We start from the raw sequence: 25,239 nt of genomic DNA, 5'->3' as shown, positions 1-25,239 counted from the left end.
ATCTGGCCATGCTGAAACTGTTGCAGGGCATGCTGGGATGTGTAGTAAGTATGTAGCAATAACCCTTTTAATAAAAATAAATATGGTTTGTGATAAATCACAATAATAGTGCTTGAAAACATGGGGCTTAATTCTAGTTCATTTGGAACAGGGTGAATTCGGCCCTGTTCCAATGTTTGGGGGTTTGCGCAAATGCCTATTTAAGCATTTGCAGGCACTGGCAACAAACGGCCTCGGGGAGTTTTCACTGACTTCTTCTATTTGCGAAGGTAGAAGAAATCATTCGATGGTCAGTGACCATCGAATTATTTATCCTGCAGCGGAGGCATGCGATGGGATGTGTTTTTGTTACACAGCCCCTCGTGTCACAGCGGGGGTTGGCGTCTCAGGCGATCGGTAAGCTGTGCAGTTTACCAAGCCAACCCGAATTGGGTCCATAATTTTAGAGTTAATGTTGGCTGTGATATGGACAGTGGTCTTTTTTTTATGTATTCTGCTTGATGCAGGTTTTCAATTAGGTGGCATATTCTCTCCTGATGTAGAAGGACTTTGGGGTTTTTGTGCTACTGGTCATGGAATGTCTTTAATATTTCTTCCCTTTTGTGTGGCTTTGTTCTATAAGCTGTCTGTGTTTAGACCTGTAACACAGTGGGAGTGAACCTTAGCTTTGTTTCCTCCTAGACGGAGGTCTGGAAGTCAAACTTGAACTCACCTCTTTCCCTCAATCCTATAAGAAACTTTTCTTATTGGACCTTTTAAATGTGATCATAAACTTTACTGCTAGTCTACAGCTTTAGTTGGATCCAGCATCAATGGTCTCTGTTCTGGGAACACCACCTTTTTTCTCTTCTCATAAACCAGTTTCTTGCAGGTTAGTGTCCTTTGTAAAATAATGTATAGGTTTGAGAAGATGGATCCTTCTGATGTTACATTCTTGTGGCAAAGTCTTTTTTTTTTTTTTACATTGACACTAGTGAGCTTTTTTTTATAGGGGTTAATATTATCTATCTAGAACAGTGATTTTCAACCTTTTTACCTTGCGGCACACTAAATATGATTTTAAAATTGCCAAGGCACACCATGAGATCCCCACGGGGCAAAACACATTGGCCCCCACAGGAAAAAACAAACCTATTGGCCCCCATATCAAAAACAATCACACTGGTCCCCACAGGTAACACAAATAAAATACATTGGCCCTTTACATGAAAAGTAGAGACCAGTAAATAACAGTTGAACTGGTGGTGGCTGTAAACTGGTTTGGGCATCTCTAGATCTGGGGGCACACTTGAGAACAGCTCAAGGCACACTAGTGTGCCACGGCACAGTGGTTGAAAAACACTGATCTAGAAGTTAAAAACCTGACTTTCAGAATGCCGACAATGGCAGCCATATGGATCCTGGTGACGTGCAAGTTTTATTTTAATTTTTATTTAATGAACTGAACTGTCCCCTCCTGCAGCCTAATCCTAAACCCCCCCCTGTGCCTAACCTAGTACTTACCGTTAGGATGCCACTGTCGATGTGACGATCGGGATTTCAAATGTCGGTATCCTAGCCACAACGCAGCACGGACGGGGTAATACTGTAGTTAGCAATACCGCCTCACAGCACTGAGGTCATGGGTTACATTCCCACCATAGCCCTATTTGTGTGGAGTTTTTATATTCTCCCCATGCTTGCCAGGGTTTCCTCCAGGTACTATGGTTTCCTTCCGCAATCCAATAATATACTGGTAGGTTAGGTGGCTCCCAACAAAATGTAAATTTGAACATTCACATCAGCTCCACTGGGACAGGGACTGATGTGAATGTTCAAATTTGGTTATGAATGCTTTTATATAATATTGCATGAACCTTGTGCAAATAGTTCAATGTTGTCTAACGGTGCCCACACGCTAGAAAGATCTGATCTTAAGATTTTCCTTAAACTCCCTATCAGTCCTGGACAAAAGTTTTTGTGTAAAGAGTAAATTTTGACGGATTTACGTTAAAATTTAAGAAAAATCTGAACCCTCCTCGGTGGTACGGCGGAAGCTTCTTCCAGGTGTGAGCTGTGCTGCCGGCGTAAGCTCAGATATCTGTGCATACCACTGACGTGTAGGTGTGCGCTCTTCATCACTGCCCCCCCAAAAAGAAAATCACTCCCCATCTTGTCAAGCGCCCAAATACCTGAGTGCCCGAGCGCAGAAACGCGCCTGAATTCCCAATCACACCCTAATGTGCCTGAATGCTCCAGCATGCCCAAACACCCGAGCACATGAACGCGACCCACTACCCTTGCACCCGAATACCCAAGTGTGCAAACCCAGCTAAGGTCCAAAATACCCGACTGCGCAAGCACCCGAATACCCGAGCTTTTTAATGCACCCAAACGCGTGAGCGGGCCAACGTAACGACTCTTAAATACCCAAACATACGAGCTCTTGAACGCAGCCTGGCATGCCAGAACCCCCACAGTGCCCAAATACCTGAACGCACAAAGACTCGAATATCCGAGTATCTCAATGCACCTGAATGTGTAAACGAAAGCGCCAACTCCCAAATACCCCGTGCTGGAATATCAGAGCAACTGAACGCAGTTCCCCAACTCCCAAATATCCAACTGTACAAACGCTTGAAAACCCGAGCCCCACAGATCTCGTGATCTTCCCTGCAGCAGTTAAGATCAAAAGATCCAGCTAAAGATTTGTGGTAAAATCATCCAAAATTTGGCTGATTGGCCAAAATATTGCTGTAGTGTTTGGGCACCTTAGGTTACTACTTTGTAAATGACATGGGCACAGTATGTGAGGCCATGTACACAATATCCAATTATTGGGATAGTCAGCCGTTCATTGGCTAATCAGCACAGTTATTGGATAGTGTCTATACAGTAGAGTTGACCGATAAATGGCTTCAAATCAATAACTTGGAATCTGAATTTGGTGTACTGAACACCCTACCTTGTTCCTACCGCCTGATCATGGGAAGAAAATGGCTGTGTAGGTGTACACACCGATCTGATAATGGCTCTGTCCGATCATAACATTTTATCGAATGAGCACAAACTTGGTAATAGTGTGTACCTAGCTTTAAGGCCCCCATACACCCGAACGACATTGGGTCCGAATGCGCATCTAAACAAGTTGTGCAATGGATCATGTGCATAATGTCTGTACAATGAGCGGTCCCGCAGGTCATGAGGTCGGCCTTCAGATCATACGTGCTGCACGTTTGATCCGTCGGCTCTCATTGCGTTCATAAGCAGATTGTATGTGCTTTTTAAGGACATACAATCACTCGCTCCACAGTCTGCATACAATCAGGTCATATACAGATCGTCCTGATGTATGGCCGGAGACCTAGAAATAACATAATGGGTGGAATTCGGTTGTTTTTATCACGACTGCCAATAGAGGACGCCATATGGCAGCCATATGATTGTTCCGGCACCCAGCAGCCACGGTAGTGTTGAGTTTTAGGAAAACAGTAGTTTGGGCCAAAGCAGGACATTAGACAGGTTTAGCTAAAACCTGTCTATTTGTCAAGCAACAACTGTGACAATTGTTTGGGCATCTAAGCAGTCCTGTTTAGACAGGAAAATTAGACTTCCAAAACATTGAAATTCCCCCCTGTGTACACACGCTTAGATTTTTCCCTGTTTTCGATTCGATTTTGCTTATATAAGCAAAATCGAATCCACATCGAATGGTTTTTAGGACACTTTTCGATCTGCATTCGATTCGATGCACGCTCCCGTTTTCTCAAAATCGAATAGAAAAATCTACCGTGCAGCCGAGGAAATCTCGAATTCGATCCAGTAAATCGAATGAGTACATTGTGCCTACATTGTGGAATCGAATGCAAAAGTACAGATCTAATGCCAAATCGAATGGGATGATCTAATGCCAGATCTAATAGAAAATCGAATCTAACATCAAATCTAAAGCTCTGTACACACGCTTAGATTTGCTTTAGATTTGATGTTAGATTCGATTTTCTATTAGATCTGGCATTAGATCATCCCATTTGATTTGGCATTAGATCTGTACTTTTGCATTCGATTCCACAATGTAGGCACAATGTACTCATTCGATTTACTGGATCGAATTCGAGATTTCCTTGGCTGCACAGTAGATTTTTTCTATTCGATTTTGAGAAAACGGGAGCGTGCATCAAATCGAAAGTGTCCTAAAAACCATTCGATGTGGATTCGATTTTGCTTCTATAAGCAAAATCTAATCGAAAACAGGGAAAAAATCTAAGCGTGTGTGTACAGGCTTTAGGTTTACATTGTGGAGTCGAGGCTGCAATGTTACGGATTTAACAATACGAAGGATATCCATTCACTGAGAGCTGTAACTGAAGAAAGATGTACTTTTTATCGACTAGCACTGAGTGTTTCACATCCCACCTAAGCATTCAAGGTCATCTCTGTATATCTCTCTCCCCCCCAACACACACACACACTAATGTGTTTCCTACACCATTAGCTTAAAGATAACCTCATAGACAACTGTTTGGCTGAGTTAAGTTGCTTGTTATGGACTCGCATGATTGAGCTGCACACACCTGGGCAGCTCTCAGGTGTAGCAAGCACCTTTTGCTGACGTGGACACTTGGTAATAACTGCAAGTCATGCTTTTATCTTGTCTTTCATCCTCCATCTCCAATGTAACTTCATATTTGTTCTACCACCAGTTGACCCAGGTGCCATGTCCTGGCATGTTCAGGTGGGATGTAAACTCATAATGCTGGTATGCTTATTTTACAGGGAATTACTGGGCGTTCACTTTGAATCCATCTGCACGCCTGAGTTGTGTGCAGTTATTGACTTAATACAGTGTGCAAATAAGGAGTATACCGAGTCCCTTTAGTAACTGGTAGTGAGTCCAAACCTTTCCTAGGGAAACGGCTGTTCTGATTCTCAGTTTCATCCACATGTTGAAGTGTTATGTAAACTGTTTATAAATAAGGCCTAAAGCCCCTTCTATTGGGTAATCTGTGTGACTACTTTCCATTGTGCTAAGTGTGGCGCTCTGCTTGAGGTACTGATACTAGGAGCCAATTGATAAAATGCTTGTTTCTTTTTTCAAAGTTGCCTACAGTGTTGGAAGCAGATACAGATTTGAAGATAGGTATTGTAGGAATATCATCCTTTTGAAACATACAAACTTGCTGTACCCACTGAGTGGTCCCGTGGGATTGCATGCAATAGATCAAATGCGATCCTGCCCCCCTGTACCTTCTCAGGCGGCTTTAGGGGGAGGAGCTGTGACTCTTCCCTTCGGAGACTGACTTTCTTATAAATCCTAGCGAGAGTTATTTCTGTATATTAGAAATGCCACGTTGTCCAGATCCTGCTATGTTTTGCCTGTATAGCTTGCTAGTATTGGCAATGCATGCTGGTATGTGTAGTTCCACAGCAGCTGCAGTGACTGAGGTTGCCTAACCCTGTTTTAGATGATATAGGGCATGCACACTGATAAAATAAATGATATCGCTAAGAAGGGGCAAAATGAGCAATATTGTTCAAAACATTGTGTAAGTGTGTGTCCCTGATGTGTTGATCGGATATGTTCTCTTGCAATTGATGGAAACCCAGTCTAAAGCCCCATACACACACTAGATGACCCATGGCACTGCCGATATTGATGGTGGCCGTGGGTGGACTATTTTGTGCGTAGACACTGAATGATATCGTCCAGCCATGTCACTGGGACCCCTTTAAACATGCAGGTGACTACATAGCCAAGATTGACCTACATGCTCCGATTATGAGGTCAGAACATTAACGATGTTGAGCATACACACTACAACTTTTTTTTTTTTTAAAGATATCGCTCAGAAGGGCCCTTATTGATATTTTTTGAAACATTGTGTGTGTGTGTGGGGGGGGGGTGCCTTTACATGGGATGGGGGGGGCCCTTCACATGGGATGATGGTGGATTGCCTGTAAATGTTGGGAGTTCCGTAATCACTGATGTACAGGGGTTATAGTAATGTATACTTGGATGTAGCGGTGTTATATTGTCACGCTGGGCAGTGTTAATGGGCTTTAGCCAAGATCTGTTTGCTCCTGTATTTGGTGAAAGGGCTGTGAGCTATAATTGTTGGTGTGAGTAGGAGGTCAGAGGGTCACTGGGCTACTAATGAGTGTGGGATGAGGCTACTTAGGGATTTCCACTTTGAGTCCTCACGATTGCACATACTATAGGCCATTTCCTATGATGACCTGTCCCAGTATCAGGTGCCTGCATGATTCTCTTCACAACCCTATACACACCAGAGATGACTACCATATGATACATTTCAAGTTAATGAAACCTATTTGCTCTCCATAGATCTTTCAAATGAATGAATGCGTTATTTTGGCAGGCATGGTGTCTGACTTGACACTGCAGTTTTAAGGTCTAAATAAATGTGGGTACTTATTAGAGATGAAATCATTTTACGGTTGTGTTCAACCAACCACCTATTGCTTTGTTGATTCAAGCTTATACATGACTAGTTAGACCCTATAAATTAGCACTTCATCTGTCTCCCTTGAAGCAGTTATAAGTGCATGTTTTAGGTGATCAATGTTAGCCATTGGAAAGTCCTCCCTATTACTGGCAAATACAGGCACACAGATGTAATCACTGAAACGGCTTCTTGAAATTTACGGTGAGCAACCCTCATCTCTGGTTAGATACACATTCTAATTACATTGATGCACCTCAGTTCTCATATGCCCATCTTTGGAGGCTTCAAATCACAACTCAGCTTAACCTCTTCCCTCCATTGCGATAAGTGTCTATTGTCATTGGCATCTGTGCCATGTGTTTACAGTCGTGGTGGTGTCCATGTGTGATAATAACACAGTTGGTTAAGATGAGTAAAGGGACAGGATGCAGTCAGCTGGTTAAACTGCTTTTACACATCTGCCCGGGCAAATGGAGAACTGGGTCTCATCAGCAGAATACAGACAGATGGCTGGCTACAGGATCTGTTTCCTGTGACACTGAGGTGTGACACTTTTTCTCTACAGCAACACTTGTTACTGCTCCTTATTTCAAAGTCATTGGCCATCTGTAACTTTAAATGACTAGGTTGTTTGGGTACAAAGTGGCATGTATTATTAAAGTCTCCTCACCTCTGTGCTTGTGCATCCTTTTTACTAGTCCCTCAGGCTCCCGACATTAATGAAAGACCAACTGTCTTCAAGTGTACAGAGTCTGATGCAGCCACTGTCCGACACCTAGCTGGGCTAAATATTTATCCTTTGCGAGATCAGCATTAGATCAATCAGGATCCATTACACTGGACACAGTCAATTGTCTCACTAAACGTACTGATATCTAGAGGTGGATTATTAAATATTTTGTGTCAATAACATTCTGTTCTGTAATGGGTACCTACACACGGGGACATTATGCTGAGCGATTCTAGATCACTCCGGGCTGCATATTGATACGTCAGCACTGTGAGCTGAGCGATCTGTCAGGGCCAGTGTTCTCCGCTTAGAAAATGCCCTGAAATCGCCACATAAGTAATTTGCCCTACAAACTGAATTGCATCCTGTATGTTTGTCTCTATCATTTCTCTACTGCTGTAATCTATTCCCTGTTACTCGGCAAAATCCTGAGTGACCTTTCTGAAGAATTCCAAATAATGTGTAATCTAGTGCTTGGCAATTGCTGGTTATCCTTGTGTGTATTTTCCTTTTATCGCAAGGGCAAAGAGAACTGCAATCATGTAGACTGGATGTTTACCTAAATAGTTGTGTTAAATATCTTATTATGAGGTAGCGCTACAAAAATCCCTCCTCTGAAGGCCCCCATACATTAGGCTGACTTGTCCTAAGAACAAGTTGGACCCAATTCTCCTGTGAGCCGCCCGGCAGCTCCCTGGGAGGCTCACATACGATTTGGCACTTGATGTGCCATGTTTTACATGTGATAAATAGCATGCTATTTATCACATGTAACTGGGGAGCTGCAGCGGGGTGGGCGACGGGTGCTGAGCACTAGCGGGTGTTAAGCAGGACGGGCAGCGTCGGGTATTAGAATTTTAAAATAACCTGTCAAATGACTGGCCTTCTGAGCGGCTGCTGATTGGCTGAGAGCTCTCAGCCAATCAGAGGCCAGCTAGTCATTTGACAGGTTATTTTAAAATTCTAATACCCGCCGCTGCCCGTCCTGCTGAATGCCCGCTAGCGCTCAGCAATCACTGCCCGCTCCAGCACCAGGTTGAACATAATCTTATGTACAGCCTGTCCAACCTCCTGATCTGGTCCGATGTGCACGGGATTGCACATTGGATCGGATTTCACACACATGCATTTTTCAGCTGATTTCATCCAATTTATAGGCCCCAATTGCCGAAAACAGGTGAAATCGCCCCCAAAATCATACAGTGTATGGGCACCCTTAAGACTAATGATCTAAGTGACACAGCTGAACTGTAGTCTGATTCTTAAACTGTAACTGGAAAAAACAACAATGAAAAGTACCAAAGAATCTGTCAATACTGCAGCCTCTTATATAACAAGACCACATAAAATGCTACAGTTAAGTAATGTGAGGTACACACCAGGACGATATGGCCCAAAACGAGTCAATTTAGATACAATCTCAACCGATTGTATGTAAATTGGCCATTTTGGGCCATCTCAGTGTCCTTTTTGATGCAATCCCGATCCAATGCGCGGCTCCACAGTCGGTCTTTTCTGAGATCCTACCTGCTGCAGATAGGATCTCAGAACCGACCATTGCAGTGAGTGGGGGTCGTGATCGGATTGCGATGACATCAGCGGCATTTTCGCAGCGTGTCGGCGGTGCTGTCAGCTCGTGAGCGGGTCGTACGTTCCTGTGACGACCCGCTCACGAGCACCATCGTCCTGGTGTGTACCGGGCATAAGACACAATTTTTCTTATGTATTGTTCCATCATCAAATACATGTTTTACAGTTAGGTGTTTGTCCCCCCCCCCCCCCCCACGTGGCTGCCACTAGATGGCACCTGATGGAGCAATTCAATTGTTGCTCAGTCTGGTCTAATTCAGTGCAACACTTGTGATTAATTAAAGGTTACCTGGAACATTCCTCTTTGCACCTATTAACTATAGCAGCACCCATAAAAAACAATGCAACATGGCATACATCTAGATGTCTGACAACCCCAGTGCCCAACAATGATGTGATTGAGGACCTGCAGCAGTAGGGAAGCAAAATTGAGGGGCAGTGCCCCTCTGCTTACAAAGCAGGACCTTGATAAAGGCATCTTTTAACCATCACTTCAATATTTTGCGTGGATTATTAGATTATGGGCAGTATTCAATGAAAATATTCTCCGTGCACGGCGAGCATTTTTTTTTGCTCGCCGTGCACTCTCCGTGTTCCGGAGGGCTCGCTGCCACTCCTGCTCCCCCTATTCAACGTGTTAAAGACTCGCCGCCACTCGCGGCGAGTCTTAACCCCTGCAGCGGACGAGCGTCCGCGGCAGGGAGCTGTCAGGGAGCCGGGGGACGTAGCAGCCAAGAGAGATTAAAGTCTCTCTTGGCTGCTGCAGGGGATATGGGGAGGGGAGCAGGGCTCCCCTGGACCCAGGCAGCACAGGCTGCCCCCCCTATAGCCAGCGGGGGACCCAGTATTCACGGTACCCGAACGTGCATCGGGTGCAGTGAATATATGAATATCTAATGAGCGGCTCGAGCGCTCCGGCCCCCTGCTGGCTGCACTGTGTAAAAAAAAAAAAAAAATGTAAAAAAATATTTTTTTAAAAATTAAATATATATTCATGTGCTATAGGCACATGAATAAAAATAACATGGCCCTTCACAGAAAAAAAAACCTGATTTTTTGACACCAAAATTAAAAAAAACACCCTTTTAGTTTAAAAGTTCACATTCCTGCTCTCCATCAAAAGATGGAGAATTTCTACACGGAGAGAGACGGCGAGAATCACTTAGAAAGACGGAGAATATTTCACATTGAATAGGGTGGCTCGCCTTTGGAGAAAAAAAAACCTCTCTCCACCGCGTGAAAAGCACAAACTCTCCAGAAATCACAGCGAATTTTTCTCATTGAATACTGCCCACTGTGTCTAGATAGACATTCAAAATGTCGACATGAAAAAAGGTAGATGTATGAAAAGGTAGACAACGGTTGGCATGTACCCCCAATTAGTGATGCGCATGGCTTGCTTGGTGCCTCGCTAATCGGCACACTATTATATTCTCCCTCTATGCCAACATGGGTGGTGAAGTATGAACAAGCCGGTAAAAAAAAAAAAGGTACTTGTTTAGTTTCACAGCGCCCGATATATCGGATGCGATATTGGTCGATATAGCGATGTGATACGATTTTTTAACCTGTTCATAACCCCACTATCCAATACGCATGGAGTTGATTTTATGTAGTGTGGAGAGCGCACCGAGCCCAAAGCGTGGCGACCCCCACGGATTACTGCGCTCACCACACTATATAACTCCATGCGTAGTGGATAGTGGGGTTATGAACAGGTAAAAAATTGCATCCGATATATCGGCCGATATCGCATCCGAAGTACCGAATTCAGTACTGTGTGAGTGAAGAAACGGGATAAGTGTGGTTCCTATGTCTGGGTGTGGTATAGGAGCCCGACAGTCTGGATCCTGATGGTCATTAGCCCCACTGCCCAGACTCAAACAGTGGGGGAGTGCAACGAAGCCCCTTGCAGGCTTGCTGTGTTCTCCACCCTGTGGACACAGTGGTTTGCTATGCTCGCCACCTATTCTATTCTCCCTCTATGGAGGTCGTGGACCCCCACAAGGAAGAATAGTCGGTGGCCGCCGGGACCCAGAGTGTCTGTTTTAACAGTAGGGATCCCGACGTCAAGGTAATGACTGTCGGGATCCCATCTGGCTAGGGATATAGCTACATACATGGGATAAGCCTCTTTATGATGTATTCTAGGAAACATTACACAAACTGAGTAGAGTGTTTTAAATAGAATATTTTTTTATTTTGGTGTTTGGGTTTTTTTTTTTTGTATAGCTCTCTGGAGGTTAATGCACTAAATAATAAATGGGGGGGGGGGGTGGTGAATGTGTTTGAGTAGGCTTTTTAGCACTTATAGCAAATTCATGTATTTAAACCCATTTCTGGTAAGATGATTAATTGTTTGTTTTTTTTTTGTTTTTTTCCTTGTTAGAGATAATCTTGATTGAGAATGAGCTGGAGTTTTTTAACGCGTCTTCTTGAGGAGATCAATAACCACTCCACCTTCGTTGGGAAGGTCTGGCTAACTATCCTCATCATTTTTCGCATTGTCCTGACTGCCGTGGGTGGAGAGTCTATATACTATGATGAACAGAGCAAATTTGTATGCAACACACAGCAGCCTGGGTGTGAAAACGTGTGTTATGATGCATTTGCGCCACTGTCTCATGTCCGTTTCTGGGTCTTCCAAATAATTCTGATCACTACTCCTTCCATCATGTACTTGGGCTTTGCCATGCACCGAATTGCACGCCGTCCAGAGGCGTACCGGAGGCAGCTAGATAAATCTGCAAATAATGGCAAGAAAAGAGCACCTGTGGTTCACCGGGGTGCTAAACGGGATTATGAAGAAGCCGAGGATGACAATGAAGAAGACCCCATGATTTGTGAAGAAGTGGAAGCAGAGAAAGACGCAGAGGACGGAGACAAAAAGAAACATGATGGGCGTAAACGTATTAAGAAAGATGGCTTGATGAAAGTCTATGTGTTGCAGCTCCTTTTTAGGTCAGTCTTGGAAGTTGGGTTTCTCATGGGACAGTACTTGTTATACGGGTTTGAAGTGGTTCCATATTATGTGTGCACTCGGAACCCTTGTCCTCACACTGTAGATTGCTTTGTATCTCGGCCCACTGAGAAGACCATATTCCTCCTAATTATGTATGCCGTCAGTGCCTTGTGCCTTCTACTCAACCTGTGTGAGCTGTTCCACCTGGGCATCGGTGGCATTCGAGACTCGCTCAAGGATCGGAGTAAAGAGTCTAAGGATCCAAAATACCCTAAAAAGGCCCCTAGTGCTCCGCCTAACTACCACTCCGTACTGAAGAAAGGGAAGGTACCAAACGGAAAGCTAATGTTCTCTGGGAATGAGGGGTCTGAGGCTTTTGAGCTACCAGCTATGCATGACCTGGATAGGCTACGCCAACATCTCAAGATGGCCCAAGAACACCTGGACTTGGCCTTCCAGTTCAACCCTCCCGCTGACACTACCAACGCATCTAGAAGTAGTAGTCCTGAGGCCAACAGCATAGCTGCAGAACAGAACAGACTGAATCGCGCACAGGAGAAGGGCGGAGGAGTACGCGAGAAAGCTGGTAAGGGGAAAATAGAAACTAGGGGTCATGTACAAGATAAGCGGTTGAAATGTAACTAATAGCTGCTGGATCTGGTGTAGTTAGAGGCCAGAAGTGCTTAAAGGCAAAGTAAGTGGCACACAGACAAGTGTTTAGTGGTATTATCCAATTCTTAATGACCTGGATAACATATAACGCTAGTGCTGCATACCGGATGGATTCAAAATCCCGACGCCGGAATCCCGACCACCGCAATGCTGGCAATTTCTCCCTGTATGGGTGTCCACGACACCCATACAGGGAGAATAAAATAGTGTGCCGAGCGTAGCGAGCCCGCAAGGGGGGGCGATCCACAGCGCGCCCCCCCCCCCTTGTCGGTATTTTGTTGGTCGGGAAACCGGCGTCGGTATTTTGACCGACGGAATTTCGTACTCAGTCCTTGCATACACTGACTAACCACCTACGATATGGGTTTTTTCCCCTTAGAATTACTAATAGCAATTTGTTTACATTGCACATTCCAAAAGATTGGTACATAAGCACTGTTGTCATTTTATATACTTAGCATAAATCCAATAATTTATTTAATATTACATCACTCATTTTTCAGACCTGTGCTTGGGTGTATCTAGTAAAAACTGCAGGCTTTCCTACTTTAGAACTTATGTGTAAGGGGGTTATTCAGTCCTGAATGCTTCTCTGCTAATTTGCAGAGTGAAATCCCGCCCCATACAAGGCTGCAAAAAGCTTTCTAAAATCTTGCAGATCAACTATTGGCTACAAATCCATTTGCATTTCACTCAACATCGAATGATTTTCCCGGTATGTGCATATCTCAGGACCTTATCTAAACAACAAGAATATGTAAACTGGCGCAAATATATATATGTTAATTGAATAATCTGCAGCCTGTGAATTCCCTGGAGACCATCACACTCCAACAGAAGACATACGAATATAGAAACAAGATGTTGGGAAAGCACTGGGGCTTAAAGGTGAAATTAGACTCCTTTAGATATGGGGTTAGGGTGCCCAGTCACCTACTCCAGCAGACACTTGGATACACACTCCTTAGTCACTCACTGAAGACTTGCAAGCGGACAGACACTTACTTCAAAGTCCTGTCCCGCATGCACATAATGGTTTCTTTTCCCTCAATAGGATTTTTCTGCACACATTAACGGATACGCTGGAACTTACTTATTAGTTCAGTCACGCGTACACATCTCAGGTTTTTTCCTCCAAAGAAAATTCTCGTGCTCCACAAAAGATTTATTGACACACGATAAAAAGATTCACAAACACTTGTACAAGGTAGGCAGACAGGACACGGTGCCTCAGGGCAGTGAGGATCTTCCGGCGGTAACGCTGCAGACGCTCCCGCTGTAGTACTGTCTCAGACACGAGTCTCCCGTCCTCCCTGCGTGCTGGCTGTCTTTAGTGAAAAAGGCAGAAACGGCAATCAATGCGTTTCGGAACAGATGTTCCTTCTTTAAGATCCTGAAGGATTGTGTCTCGTGTCTGAAACAGTACTACAGCGGGAGCGTCTGCAGCGTTACCGCCGGAAGATCCTCACTGCCCTGAGGCACCGTGTCCTGTCTGCCTACCTTGTACAAGTGTTTGTGAATCTTTTTATCGTGTGTCAAATCCTTTTTGTGGAGCATGAGAATTTTCTTTGGAGGAAAAAGAACCTGAGATGTGTACGCGTGACTGAACTAATAAGTAAGTTCCAGCGTATCCGTTATTGTGTGCAGAAAAATCCTATTGAGGGAAAAGAAACCATTATGTGCATGCGGGACAGGACTTTGAAGTAAGTGTCTGTCCGCTTGCAATATCTCAGGACCTACTCTGTCAGTGCAATAGAAACCGGCTGATCGGAGTTTGAGCTGACGTCACACACCCTCTCGGAAAATGCATGGGCAGCCTGTGTTTCCCCTGACACTTTCAGAAAATTGCCTACTACCACCTCCAAACACCAACTTCCTGTCCATCAACTTGCAAAAGGTTTGAGATAAAAAAAAAAAGACACCAGACTTGATCGCAGAATGTCCTTGTGTATGCTTGCTACGACTTGTATGCATGCACGATCCATCAATATTCAGGACAAGCTGCGAATTTGCCTGGTGATCAGGTCTGAATAACCCCATAAATGTCTAAACAAAAAAAAATAAGGTACTTGTGTATTATCACGGCGCAATGTTTTTATCGCATCGCATGCCATACAGCCGATGGCATGCGATGGACGCAATTTTAGACCCCTATTCGATTAAAAATTGTATAAGCACCCTAATGGGTGCTTATACTGTACATTGCATTATTGATACAGATTAAACAAATACATTTTTTTTTTTCTCTCCGCAGGTTTGTGATCTCTGGAGGACCGGGGTGAGAAACGGGGCAACTTGGGGGTTTTGGAAATCCTACAACACAACTGGAATTAAGACATGGGGAGTGGAAGGGGGTTGGATTTACCCTAACCAGAGAATTCTGCATAGGGTGAAAAAAAGGGATCGTCTGGAGAGAGCATGGGGTTGTGAATGCTCCTCTGTTCTGCTGGCTCAAGCTGCATCGTGCCTGAGAACGATACTTCATTAACTTTCCAAGTTCTGCTCCCTGCTCAGAGCAGCCAGCTGTGGAAGAAGATTAATGCCACTGGTTTACACAGGCTGCCACCAGATGCCGCTGTAAATGTGACGATACAGTGGTTGAAGTGTGCCTAAAATAGTGGTACTAGCTTCATTTCAGTTTTTTGTTTAGTTTTTTTTTTTTATTCACTATAGCATTTTCTGCCCAGAACATTTTTTTTGTATTGTTTCTATATAATTTTTTACATTTTTTGTTAACTTTAAAAATATTAGTGGTAGAATAGTGAGGAAAATGCAAACATGTCGGTACAATTGTGTTATGAAGATGGATGTGGTACTGTGGATTGTCTTTATCCTGGCACACTTCAGCTACAGTTGCTGACCCCATGCTATGGAATGGGGGGTCAGAAGTGAACTTTGTTAGGCATGGTATGAACCTGTTGATCTTTTGTAACTATTGTTGTAATTTATAGTGCAGACGCACTCAACGCGCAGGACAATATGTTTTGGAAGAATCTATAAGAATATTTCTAACCTCCTAGTTTGAAAGCTTTAACATTCCATTTAATCTCCTTCCTGTTCTGCCCACTTTTGTTCTTAGTAGCACAACCTTGCAGTGCCACAGTGCCATTAAAGGGGGCGAGCGCTTCTATTTCAGTTTACATTGGGGAGGGGGCTTATTTGCCTTAAACCTTCGCAGTTAGTTGCGTTAGGATGAAAAGCCATCTGGCAGCCGAGGAAGCGGGGGGCTGCACATTCCTTCACACTCTCCTTTGCAAATACCAAAAGTATATTCTCATGGAAAAGCAGAGGGAGGTTGTACTCCTAGCTATGCAGGGTTCAATAGCTGACTCAAAACTATTCTGGATTTTTTTTTTTTTTTTTGAAAAGTACACCCCACAGATTCTTTTAATATTTACCAAAAATGTTTCTATTGCATTATGTGCTTTAAAATACATTTTGTCAACCGTACCATCTCTATTGCTAAAGCTCATACATTCCTGGTATTTTTAGTCCCACTTAAAACTTGGACACACCATCTTTTGTAATTTCAGATGCGTTAAAACGGTTAAATGTTATAAACAGGCTTCATTAGTTATTTCTGTTTTAAATGAGTTAAGTCATTATCTATTTCCTATTCAGAATGTATTATCCTTAAATATACTGAATATTTTCATGTTTGAGTATTGCCAATAAGGAAGTGGGCACAGATATTTTTACTTTTTTGTGCCGAGATACAATTATTTTTATTTAATTCAAGCCCAAACTTTAACCCTTTGCTGGTTCTAATTATTTTTTTTTAGTCCTCTGTTGAACTGCATAGTGAAGGCAGCTGTTAAGATGCCACATAACAAGGGCTCAGTGACCTCACCAAGACACTTGGTACAGAGTAGTCACAAAGTATTAATGTGCGGAGTTCTCATGACCGTTGGTCCAGCACACAACATGGCTGCCTCCATTCTATCGGCAAAGATCACAAGTGGGACAAAAATATTGACACTCCTTCAGTGCCTTGACATTTATACGAATTGTTGAAATATTTTGATAAACGGAAAGGGGTGTTTTCATTCCTATGCTGGACAAGCTTGAAGATTACTGTTCATCTCAGAGCCTCATCTTTTATCTAGAAATACAGTACTTGTTGTTTGTGGGGGGTTTATATTTTGTAATGTTTGTCCTTTTTCTCTTTAACTTTGTGGTACTGGAATGTATTTGTGTTTTTTTATACATATATAAAAAATGAAGAGAAATATGACAATGGTGTTTTGATTTATTTTTGTCTTGCTGAAACTGGTCCAAGTTCTTGAAACTTGGCACAACATTGATAAGCTGTGGCGTTTACAAACTGCCACTTGGTGCCATTTTACATTTTGAGTGAAATCCCCACAGAGGAGCTTTTTACATTTCGTTTTTAATGAGGGTTTATTTATTTTTTTTATCAATTTTTTTTTATAAATCACATTCCTCAAAGGTGCACTAAAATCACATCAACTAATCCATCATTTGCTTTTAGCAGTATAATGCACATTAGTTTATTAAATCTGTCTTTATGTGGCATGGTTTTCACAACAATTGAATTGGTTTGGCTCTACTTGCAGTCCTCAAATTCTGTACTGTGGATAAAAACTTATACCAGTTGGACAATCTGACTAAGCCATGGTTCTGATCCAACATTAATGCCACCTGGGGGCAGATTCAATTATGCGTGGGAAATTTTAAGAAGCTCTGCTGGAGTTGGGTGACTGAAAAATGGGAAGCATTTTTTTCTATTTGCGCCTCCAGAGCACGTCCTCCCTTGGATGTGTTTCAAGCTTTGATTGAATTTCACCCAAAGGTTTAACTCCCAGCTGTTATGTACCAACAATGTATTTCTCTAAAAGTGGCCATAGATTGCTCAAACTTCTTGGAGCTCTGTGTGACTGTTCAATCTCCTGTGAGTCACCGATCCCCTTTTTCACATGCAATGTATTGCATGCAACTATGTTGGTCGCTGCTGGGAGGGGGCTGAATCTGGAGCTAATATGTGCAGCACATATGATCTGAGTCCGATCCGCATAGGGTCGTGGATCAGATGTAAAAAAAAAAAAAAAAAATACATCAGATTTGGTCCGTTTTCATCCAATCTGTTGGATCGGATGAAAATGGGCCAATTGGAACGGTGTATGGGGGGCCTTAGTTATAGATGAGATCAGTGGTAACTCCTACTGCTTTATTTCAGCTAACTGTGCCTGAAGAGGTGCCCCTGTCTACAAATTTTGACCGGTTCATAATGTTAACACCCAATTTTAAACCTAGCCATTAAACTTATGTTGACTGTATTTGATTTTGCAGGTATTTGCAAGTTGGATGTTGTCATTGTAACCATGTAGAAATGAAATTCGACATTATGGAGTTCCCCATTTTGATGTCCTAAGGAAAAGTCGGCCTTATGTTGGACCCGACTTCAACTGAGCTCCCCCGGCAGCTCCTGATATGATTTGGCACTTGATGTGCCATTTTTTACATGTGATAAATCGGATCGATTTTATCACATGTAAGTCTGGGGGGAGCTTGCAGGCGGGGTGGCGACAGGGTCCTGGTCCTTGGGAGCAGGTCTGGGGGAGCGGGGACCAGAGACCAGACAGCAGGGTCCTGTCTGGTCCAGTCCAGCTGCAGGAGCGGTAGTGGGTTAGCAGCAGGACTGGAGAGGTAGCGGCGAGTGTGAGAAAAGGAAACATCCTATTCAAAAGACTGTGCGGGCAGGGCGGTCACTGATTGGCTGAGCTCTTGGCCAATCAGCGGCCGCCCAGTCTTTTGAATAGGAGGTTTCCTATTCTCTCGCTCACCACTACCCGGACTCTGTTCTGTGGTCTCTGCTCCCCACCTGCCGCTAGCTCACTACCTGTTCTGCAGCTCCCACGGACCGGTCTCTGGTCCCACGCTCCCCCGGATCTGCTCCCTGCCGGCTACACACAAGATTTATCTTATGTGCAGACCGTCCAACATCCAGATCTGATCCGATGCGCACGGGACCGCACATTGGATCAGATGTCATACGCTATACGATTTGGGCAATTTCACCCAATTTCTCAGCCCGATCCTCCAGAATCGGGTGAAATCGGGCCCAAATTGCGTAATGTATGGGGCCTTTAGAGTATCCGCCCATTGTGATTACATCCCACCGGCACCATTCCTCCTCCTTACTGCAGAACAGATTTGATATTGGGGAGGGTGGTTATCAAAACAAGATAGAGGAGTGCAGAGTGTGCTTTTTGAAGCTGCTCTTGATAAGAGTAGCCACAAAAGGACTTAATATGTGAACCTACTCTTGTTCCATGCTTTTAACAAATCTTATTTCTTCCTCGCTCTCCATGGCAGCCATTACTCTGGGTTATTTCCTCTCTCTCCAGGTTTAGACAGGTAGATTTGTAACTCCTCCCACCTTGGGTATATCTCCCCTTCCTCTCCAGTCTTTTTTCCTGTCTCTAAGTTAGGCTAGGTAGTATAGGTTTGTTATGTTTGTTCTAGGGCTTACCTCAGATATTACAGCAATTCGACTCTGGGTAGTCGAGTTGATATGGGTGGCTCCCGGGGGAGATGGGGTGCTCATCAGGCAGCGTCCTGCTCTGAGTCCTCCATAGGGAGCGGCAACACATAAGTATATTCCTTTCTTTCCCCGTGTCCAGCGCGGTGTACACGGAGGCCTGGCGAGCGGTCAGGAAGCCGGGGCTGAGAGACGGACGCGGCGGAAGTGACGCGAACGTCCATTCACTTAGGGGGATAATGGCACAGCTGGAAGGAGGTTTTTTGCTAATACTCACTTCAGTGTATGGGCGGAAGTGAGACATGGCGTCCGGAAGCGTGCACTGCGCATGTGCAGGCACTCGGCGCTGAGGATATAAAGTTCCTATTATGTCAGTTGGATACTCATTAGAGTACAAACACTGCTGATATACAGGGTGGACCTGGAGGCATTCTACCCCCCCCCCCCCCCCCCCCCCCAAGCCAGAATCTGCCGTGGAGAGGTAAGCCCTCAGAGTTGCTTTATTACTTGGCACTTTTTAGAATAGTTAGTGATAGGCTTTCTGCTTCTTTATAGTGTGTCTAAAGCTCCTACCATAAAGAAAGCAAAGACTAAGAACACCCTCAGTAACTGCATGTCATGTGACAAGGAGTTCCCTGTAGAAAAGGGTATTAACCTGTGCAAGTATTGTAGACAACCTACGGTGATACAACCTGTAAATCTGACCCAGTTAATGCAATGGATGAAGGTTTCCTTCGTTACTAAGGAGGAGCTGAGAGATGTCCAGGGAACTAAAAGAACCAGATCCCAAACTAGCTTGGAGGGCGATGCAGGATCTGACTCCCCCTTAATTAATGCGGATGACACAGACAGTTCAGAGCCTGAGTCGGGTGAAATAACTGAGAAAGGTCATTCAATCTTGATTTGGTTGAGAACTTACTCAAATATCTCTCTCTCTCTATATCTATCTATATATATCTATATCTATATATATTCGGTGCAGATGCAACGGCACTCCAACTAGTGTGCAAATGCCCCGGGTGCCTACAGTGGGATGTAGGTACAATGGAAATAACTGAGTCACTCCAGGGGTCTTTTTGAATGAAAGACAAGGTGCTTTATATAATAAAAGCAAACATATGCGTAAATGTCGACGTTTCAATACACTGAATGGTATTTTCTTCAAGACAGCATATGCAGTAATACATACCCCGCTCGGCGGCGGGGATACAATACATAGATGCGCTCGGCGGCGCACAGGTATATAAATGCAAATACTAACCAGCTCCTGTAGTCGTCCACGGCCGGGTGCTGCACACGTTCACTCCAAAGCAGAGCGGCGCTTGCTGCTGACGTACGTACCGGCTACGTTGCTAGGCAACTAGGCTGGACGCCGTCCCCGGCCGTGGTGACAAACAGAGCGAGCCGGGAACCAACATGATGACAGCAGTGAAGTCAAGGACACGGGGTGAAGTGCATACATATGAAAAGACCGTGCTAGCGGCTGCTAATGTGCGAAGGACTCAGACTGAGAACGACGCAGGGTAGCTGACAGCCGAACCCGTGATGTTGCTAGGCAACTAGGCGGGACGCTGTCGCCGGTCATGGCACTTGTCAATGAATACAAATGAGAGTTCATGGTATAATTCAAAGGAAGGTCTGCCAGGAGAAACGTTCGTTGAGTCCACCGGGACGAATAGTTTGAAGACGATATATCCAGCGGGATTCGAGTTTCAATAGCGCTCCATCTCTGTCACCTCCGCGGATGGAGGGAGGGATGTGGTCAATGATAATAAATTTTAGATCACCTATGGTGTGGTTCTTATCCAGCCAGTGCCTGGCTACAGGTTGATCAGATTTCTTCGTTGATAATGCGCTGTTAATCGCTGATTGGTGTAATGCCATCCGTTCGCGGATGGTGTGAATAGTTTTTCCCACGTAGTGGAGTAGACAGGGACAGTACAGCAGGTAGATAACATGAGTAGATAAACATGTTAATACATGTTAAATGTGGAAGATTTGATCGCGATGTGGGTGTTTAAAGGTGCGACTAGTCACTATGTTCTTACAAATGGTGCATTTTAAGCACCTATAGCATCCAGGCTGTTTTTGAAGGAATGTGGAATTTGCTGCAATTGCAGTGTTTTCCGAGAATCCTGTGATGTCGGTATGCATCACACAGTCCTTGATATTCCTTCCCCTGGTGTAACAAGACATGGGTCTCGCCTCCTTGAAACACGGGAGTGAGGGATCACTTTTCACAATGGGCCACAAAGCTGTGGTGGCTCTTTGTACAACCTGGCTGGCGGTGTTAAATTGCTGTTTCCATGGCAAGATTTTTTTCTTAGCTCTGGATTGACTAGCTAATAGGTCTTGGCGTGGTGTGGCCAATATTTCTTGTTGGGTCTTGCGTAATTTCTGCAGATTGTACCCTCTAAGGTGGAATCTGGACACTATGTTATTAGTACTGGTGAGTGCAGCTTGAGGGGTGCTAGAAATTCATTCATGTTGGTTCCCGGCTCGCTCTGTTTGTCACCACGGCCGGGGACGGCGTCCAGCCTAGTTGCCTAGCAACGTAGCCGGTACGTACGTCAGCAGCAAGCGCCGCTCTGCTTTGGAGTGAACGTGTGCAGCACCCGGCCATGGACGACTACAGGAGCTGGTTAGTATTTGCATTTATATACCTGTGCGCTGCCGAGCGCATCTATGTATTGTATCCCCGCCGCCGAGCGGGGTATGTATTACTGCATATGCTGTCTTGAAGAAAATACCATTCAGTGTATTGAAACGTCGACATTTACGCATAGGTTTGCTTTTATTATATAAAGCACCTTGTCTTTCATTCAAAAAGACCCCTGGAGTGACTCAGTTATTTCCATTATATCTATATATATATATATATATATATATATATATATCTATGGACTATAAAGAAAAGGAAGATGAAACCCCTGATTCATTATTTGAGGATAGAATGGCTAAGAATAGAAGTTTTCCTGTGCACAAGGAGCTTAAGGATTTGATGCTCGATCAATGGCAAAACGTGGATAAGAAGTTCAGCAATTACAAAAGAGTGGAAATAATGTTTCCCTTTATAGATGAGTTATTTGAGAAATATTGTAAGGTGCCCAAGGTTGATGCTGCTGTTTCTGAGGTTGTTTCAAAGACTACTATCTTATTGGAAGACCGTGCTAATCTTAGGGATAGTATGGACAAGAAGGTTGAAATGGTCTTAAAGAAATTGCACAATACATCCACAGTGTCATTAAAAGCGGGTGTAGCCATGGCTTCAACCTCAAGAGCTCTGAGTCTGGGGTACTCGGCCAAGTTACCACAAGACAAAAGACAAAGATTTAGTGGGCAGTCACCAAGACAACACTTTAAGGAAGCTAGGAGTTATAGGCCGGGGAGACAATATGGAAGATTTAACTCAGGAACTACAAGGCAGTCATTTCGCCAGTCTGCGAGAAGAGGATACAGAAAATTCTGACAATTACTGTCTGGAGGCAGATGTCCCAGTAGGAGGAAGGCTGAGCAAATTTGTGAGCCAATGGAAGGAATCAATCCAGGACAGATGGGTTCTGTCAATCCTCACTCAAGGATACAGTTTAGAGTTCCAAGAAAATCCAACAAGGAAAATATTTGTAAAATCAAAGACACCCACAACAACAGAGGAAATACTAGCATTAAATCAGATAATTCAGGAAATGTTGAAATCAGAAGCTCTAGAACCAGTACCTGTCAACGAAAGGGAAAAGGGTTTCTATTCCAAGTTGTTCCTGGTAAAGAAGGCCTCAGGGGCCTATCGAGCAATATTAGATCTAAGGGAGCTAAACTTGAACATCCAAGTAAAAAAAGTTCCACATGGACACTCTACAAGTTATTCTTTTGGGCATAAATCGGATGGACTTCATGTGTTCTGTAGATCTAAAGGATGCCTACTTTCACGTTCCAATTACTATAAGAGACCGAAGATTCCTCAGATTAAAGGTCATAAATCAGCATCTGCAATTCAAGTGCCTTCCCTTTCGGTTATCAGCCTCTCCAAGAGTTTTCACAAAGATCCTGACAAGTCTAATTGCATTCATAAGAATGCAGGGCATAGTAATATGGTCCTACCTGGACGATTTAATAATATGCGGAAGAACAAGGGAAGTAAGGCCGACCTTACAAACTACGATCACAGTGTTACAAGATCATGGTTGGTTAATAAACAAAAAGAAGAGCCAACGAACCTCAACAAAGAATTCAGTTTCTAGGAGTTATGATAGATACAGTAGATCACGTGGTATATCTGTCAGAAGACAGATGCGGAAGAATCCAAGATCTTGCTCTATCGGTACAGTCACAGAAGACAACATCTCTGAGACAGATTCTTCGGATACTAGGTATGATGTCATCAACTATAGGGGTGATCCCATGGGCAAGGTGGCATATGAGAAACCTGCAAAGAGAGGTGCTGCCACTCACAAGGAGAGCCACAGATTTGGAATAACAAGTAAGACTAAGTCCAATATCCAGAAGATCCCTAGACTGGTGGTTAGATCCTCAGTTGAAGCTAAGAAATAAATCTCTAAGCCAACCCCAATATCAGGTCATAACTACGGACGCAAGTGCTACAGGATGGGGAGCTCATTTTCAAGACACAAGTTGTCAGGGTCTATGGTCACGGCAGGAGCGAGTAATGTCGTCAAATCATAAATGAGAGCGGTGGCAAGAGCACTAGAGCACTTTCAGAATCACATCAGAGACACTCATGTGAAGATGAGATCAGACATGACGGTTGTGGCCTATGTAAATCGGCAAGGAGGGACCAGAAGTATGAAGTTATGGGAAGAGATTTCCATTATTATACCATGGGCAGAAGAGAGTTCGATATCGGCGTTACACGTCCCAGGGAAGGACAACAAGCTGGCAGATTTCCTAAGCAGAAAACAGATTGTACCTGGGAACTGAACCAGGAGGTTTTTCTAGAGATCGCAAGAAGGTTCGGGTGTCCACAAATGGACCTGATGGCGACAAATCACAACAGCAAGGTGATCCGCTTCATGTCAAGGGAACAAGTAGCAGGGACAGAAGGTGTGGATGTGTTTGTACAGAAATGGAGATTCAGTCGGATATGCTTTCCCGCTGTTCCCAATGATCGCACGAATTCTGAGGAAAATCAGGGAAGAAAGAGCCACAGTGATTGTTGTCCTCCCATTTTGGCCAAGGCAAAGTCGGTTCCCAACAGTATTAAGAATGGCAGTAGGACATCATTGAAGACTACCAATCATTCCCAACCTCCTTCAGCAGGGACCAATGTTACACCCAGACATCAAAACCCTAAATTTGATGGCATCGATATTGAGCGGACAATGCTAATACAAAAGGGGTTATCACAGCAGGTGGCGCAATTCCTTTTGAAAGCAAGAAAGGATGTATTATCAAGAATTTATATAAGATATACGTTTCGGTATCCCTTGTGTATTACAATTCCTTTGAGGGCTTTTCTAAAGGTCTGGCAGCTTCAACTTTCAGAGTCCAGATTTCAGCCTTGTCTGTTATGCTGGATAAGAGATTGTCTGACGATCCTCTTATAAAGAAATTTGGTCAGGCATTGAAGAGACAGCGTCCTAGAATTAAAGAACCTATAGCACCATGGGAACCTAATCCTTAATGCTCTTATGACTGCTCCGTTTGAACCTCTAGAGAAGGTACACATGAAGTTGGTGACATGGAAGGTGGTCTTTCTTACAGCTGTCACGTCTGCCCGTAGAGTCAGTGAACTGCAGGCCCTTTGGGCAGAGCAACCTTACCTCAACATTCTTCATGACAGAGTATTATTAAGAACAAACTCTAAATTCCTGCCTAAAGTTGTTTCCAACGTCAATATAAATCAAGAAATCATTCTTCCAGCCTTTTTTCCAGACCCAAAGACGGAGGAAGAAAAGAATGCGGTACTTGTGTATTATCACGGCGCCCACGATATTCAGTCGTATGGCATTGTATTACATTTAAAATTGTATACCATTGTATATAGCATACAATGCAATGAGATGTGATTTTAAATTGTATATACAATCTTTAATTGTACAAGCACCTTAATAGGTTCTTACAATGTTAAATGCACCCCCACGCCTCTGCCACTATCAACGCCAACCCGAAGCGTGGCGAGCGGCGGCGGTACGCATCCTTCGATCTTTTCATACCCCCACTATCCACATCGGCGTGGAGTTGATTTTATATAGTGTGGCAAGCGCAGCCGCGCATTACTTCACATATATTCCGCGTCCCCTTGCGGGGCTCGCTGCTCTCGCCACGCTTCGGGCTCGGTGGCTTGCTGCGCTCGCCACACTATATAAAGTCAACTCCACGC

The 25,239-nt window shown here is 44.0% G+C and overlaps 1 protein-coding gene across 2 annotated transcripts in view; it reads left to right on the top strand.

Moving 5' to 3' along the window:
* The window catches only part of LOC146020577 (gap junction gamma-1 protein-like), a 28,823-nt gene extending 13,069 nt beyond the window's left edge, over positions 1–15,754 (top strand). For both annotated transcript variants that reach the window (XM_083153808.1, XM_083153807.1), the window contains exons 2-3: positions 11,156–12,314; positions 14,655–15,754. In XM_083153808.1, coding sequence (XP_083009934.1) covers positions 11,174–12,314; positions 14,655–14,662 — 1,149 coding nt within the window. In that variant the 5' untranslated portion in view covers positions 11,156–11,173 and the 3' untranslated portion in view covers positions 14,663–15,754. The remainder of the gene's footprint in view (positions 1–11,155; positions 12,315–14,654) is intronic.
* Positions 15,755–25,239: the final 9,485 nt, after the last annotated feature.

The sequence above is a fragment of the Crinia signifera genome, chromosome 7, assembly GCF_055691185.1.
Source record: "Crinia signifera chromosome 7, ASM5569118v1, whole genome shotgun sequence".
Taxonomy (NCBI): Eukaryota; Metazoa; Chordata; class Amphibia; order Anura; family Myobatrachidae; genus Crinia; species Crinia signifera.
Note: the sequence above shows the minus strand (reverse complement) of the source record. Positions and strands in the feature narration are given on the sequence as shown.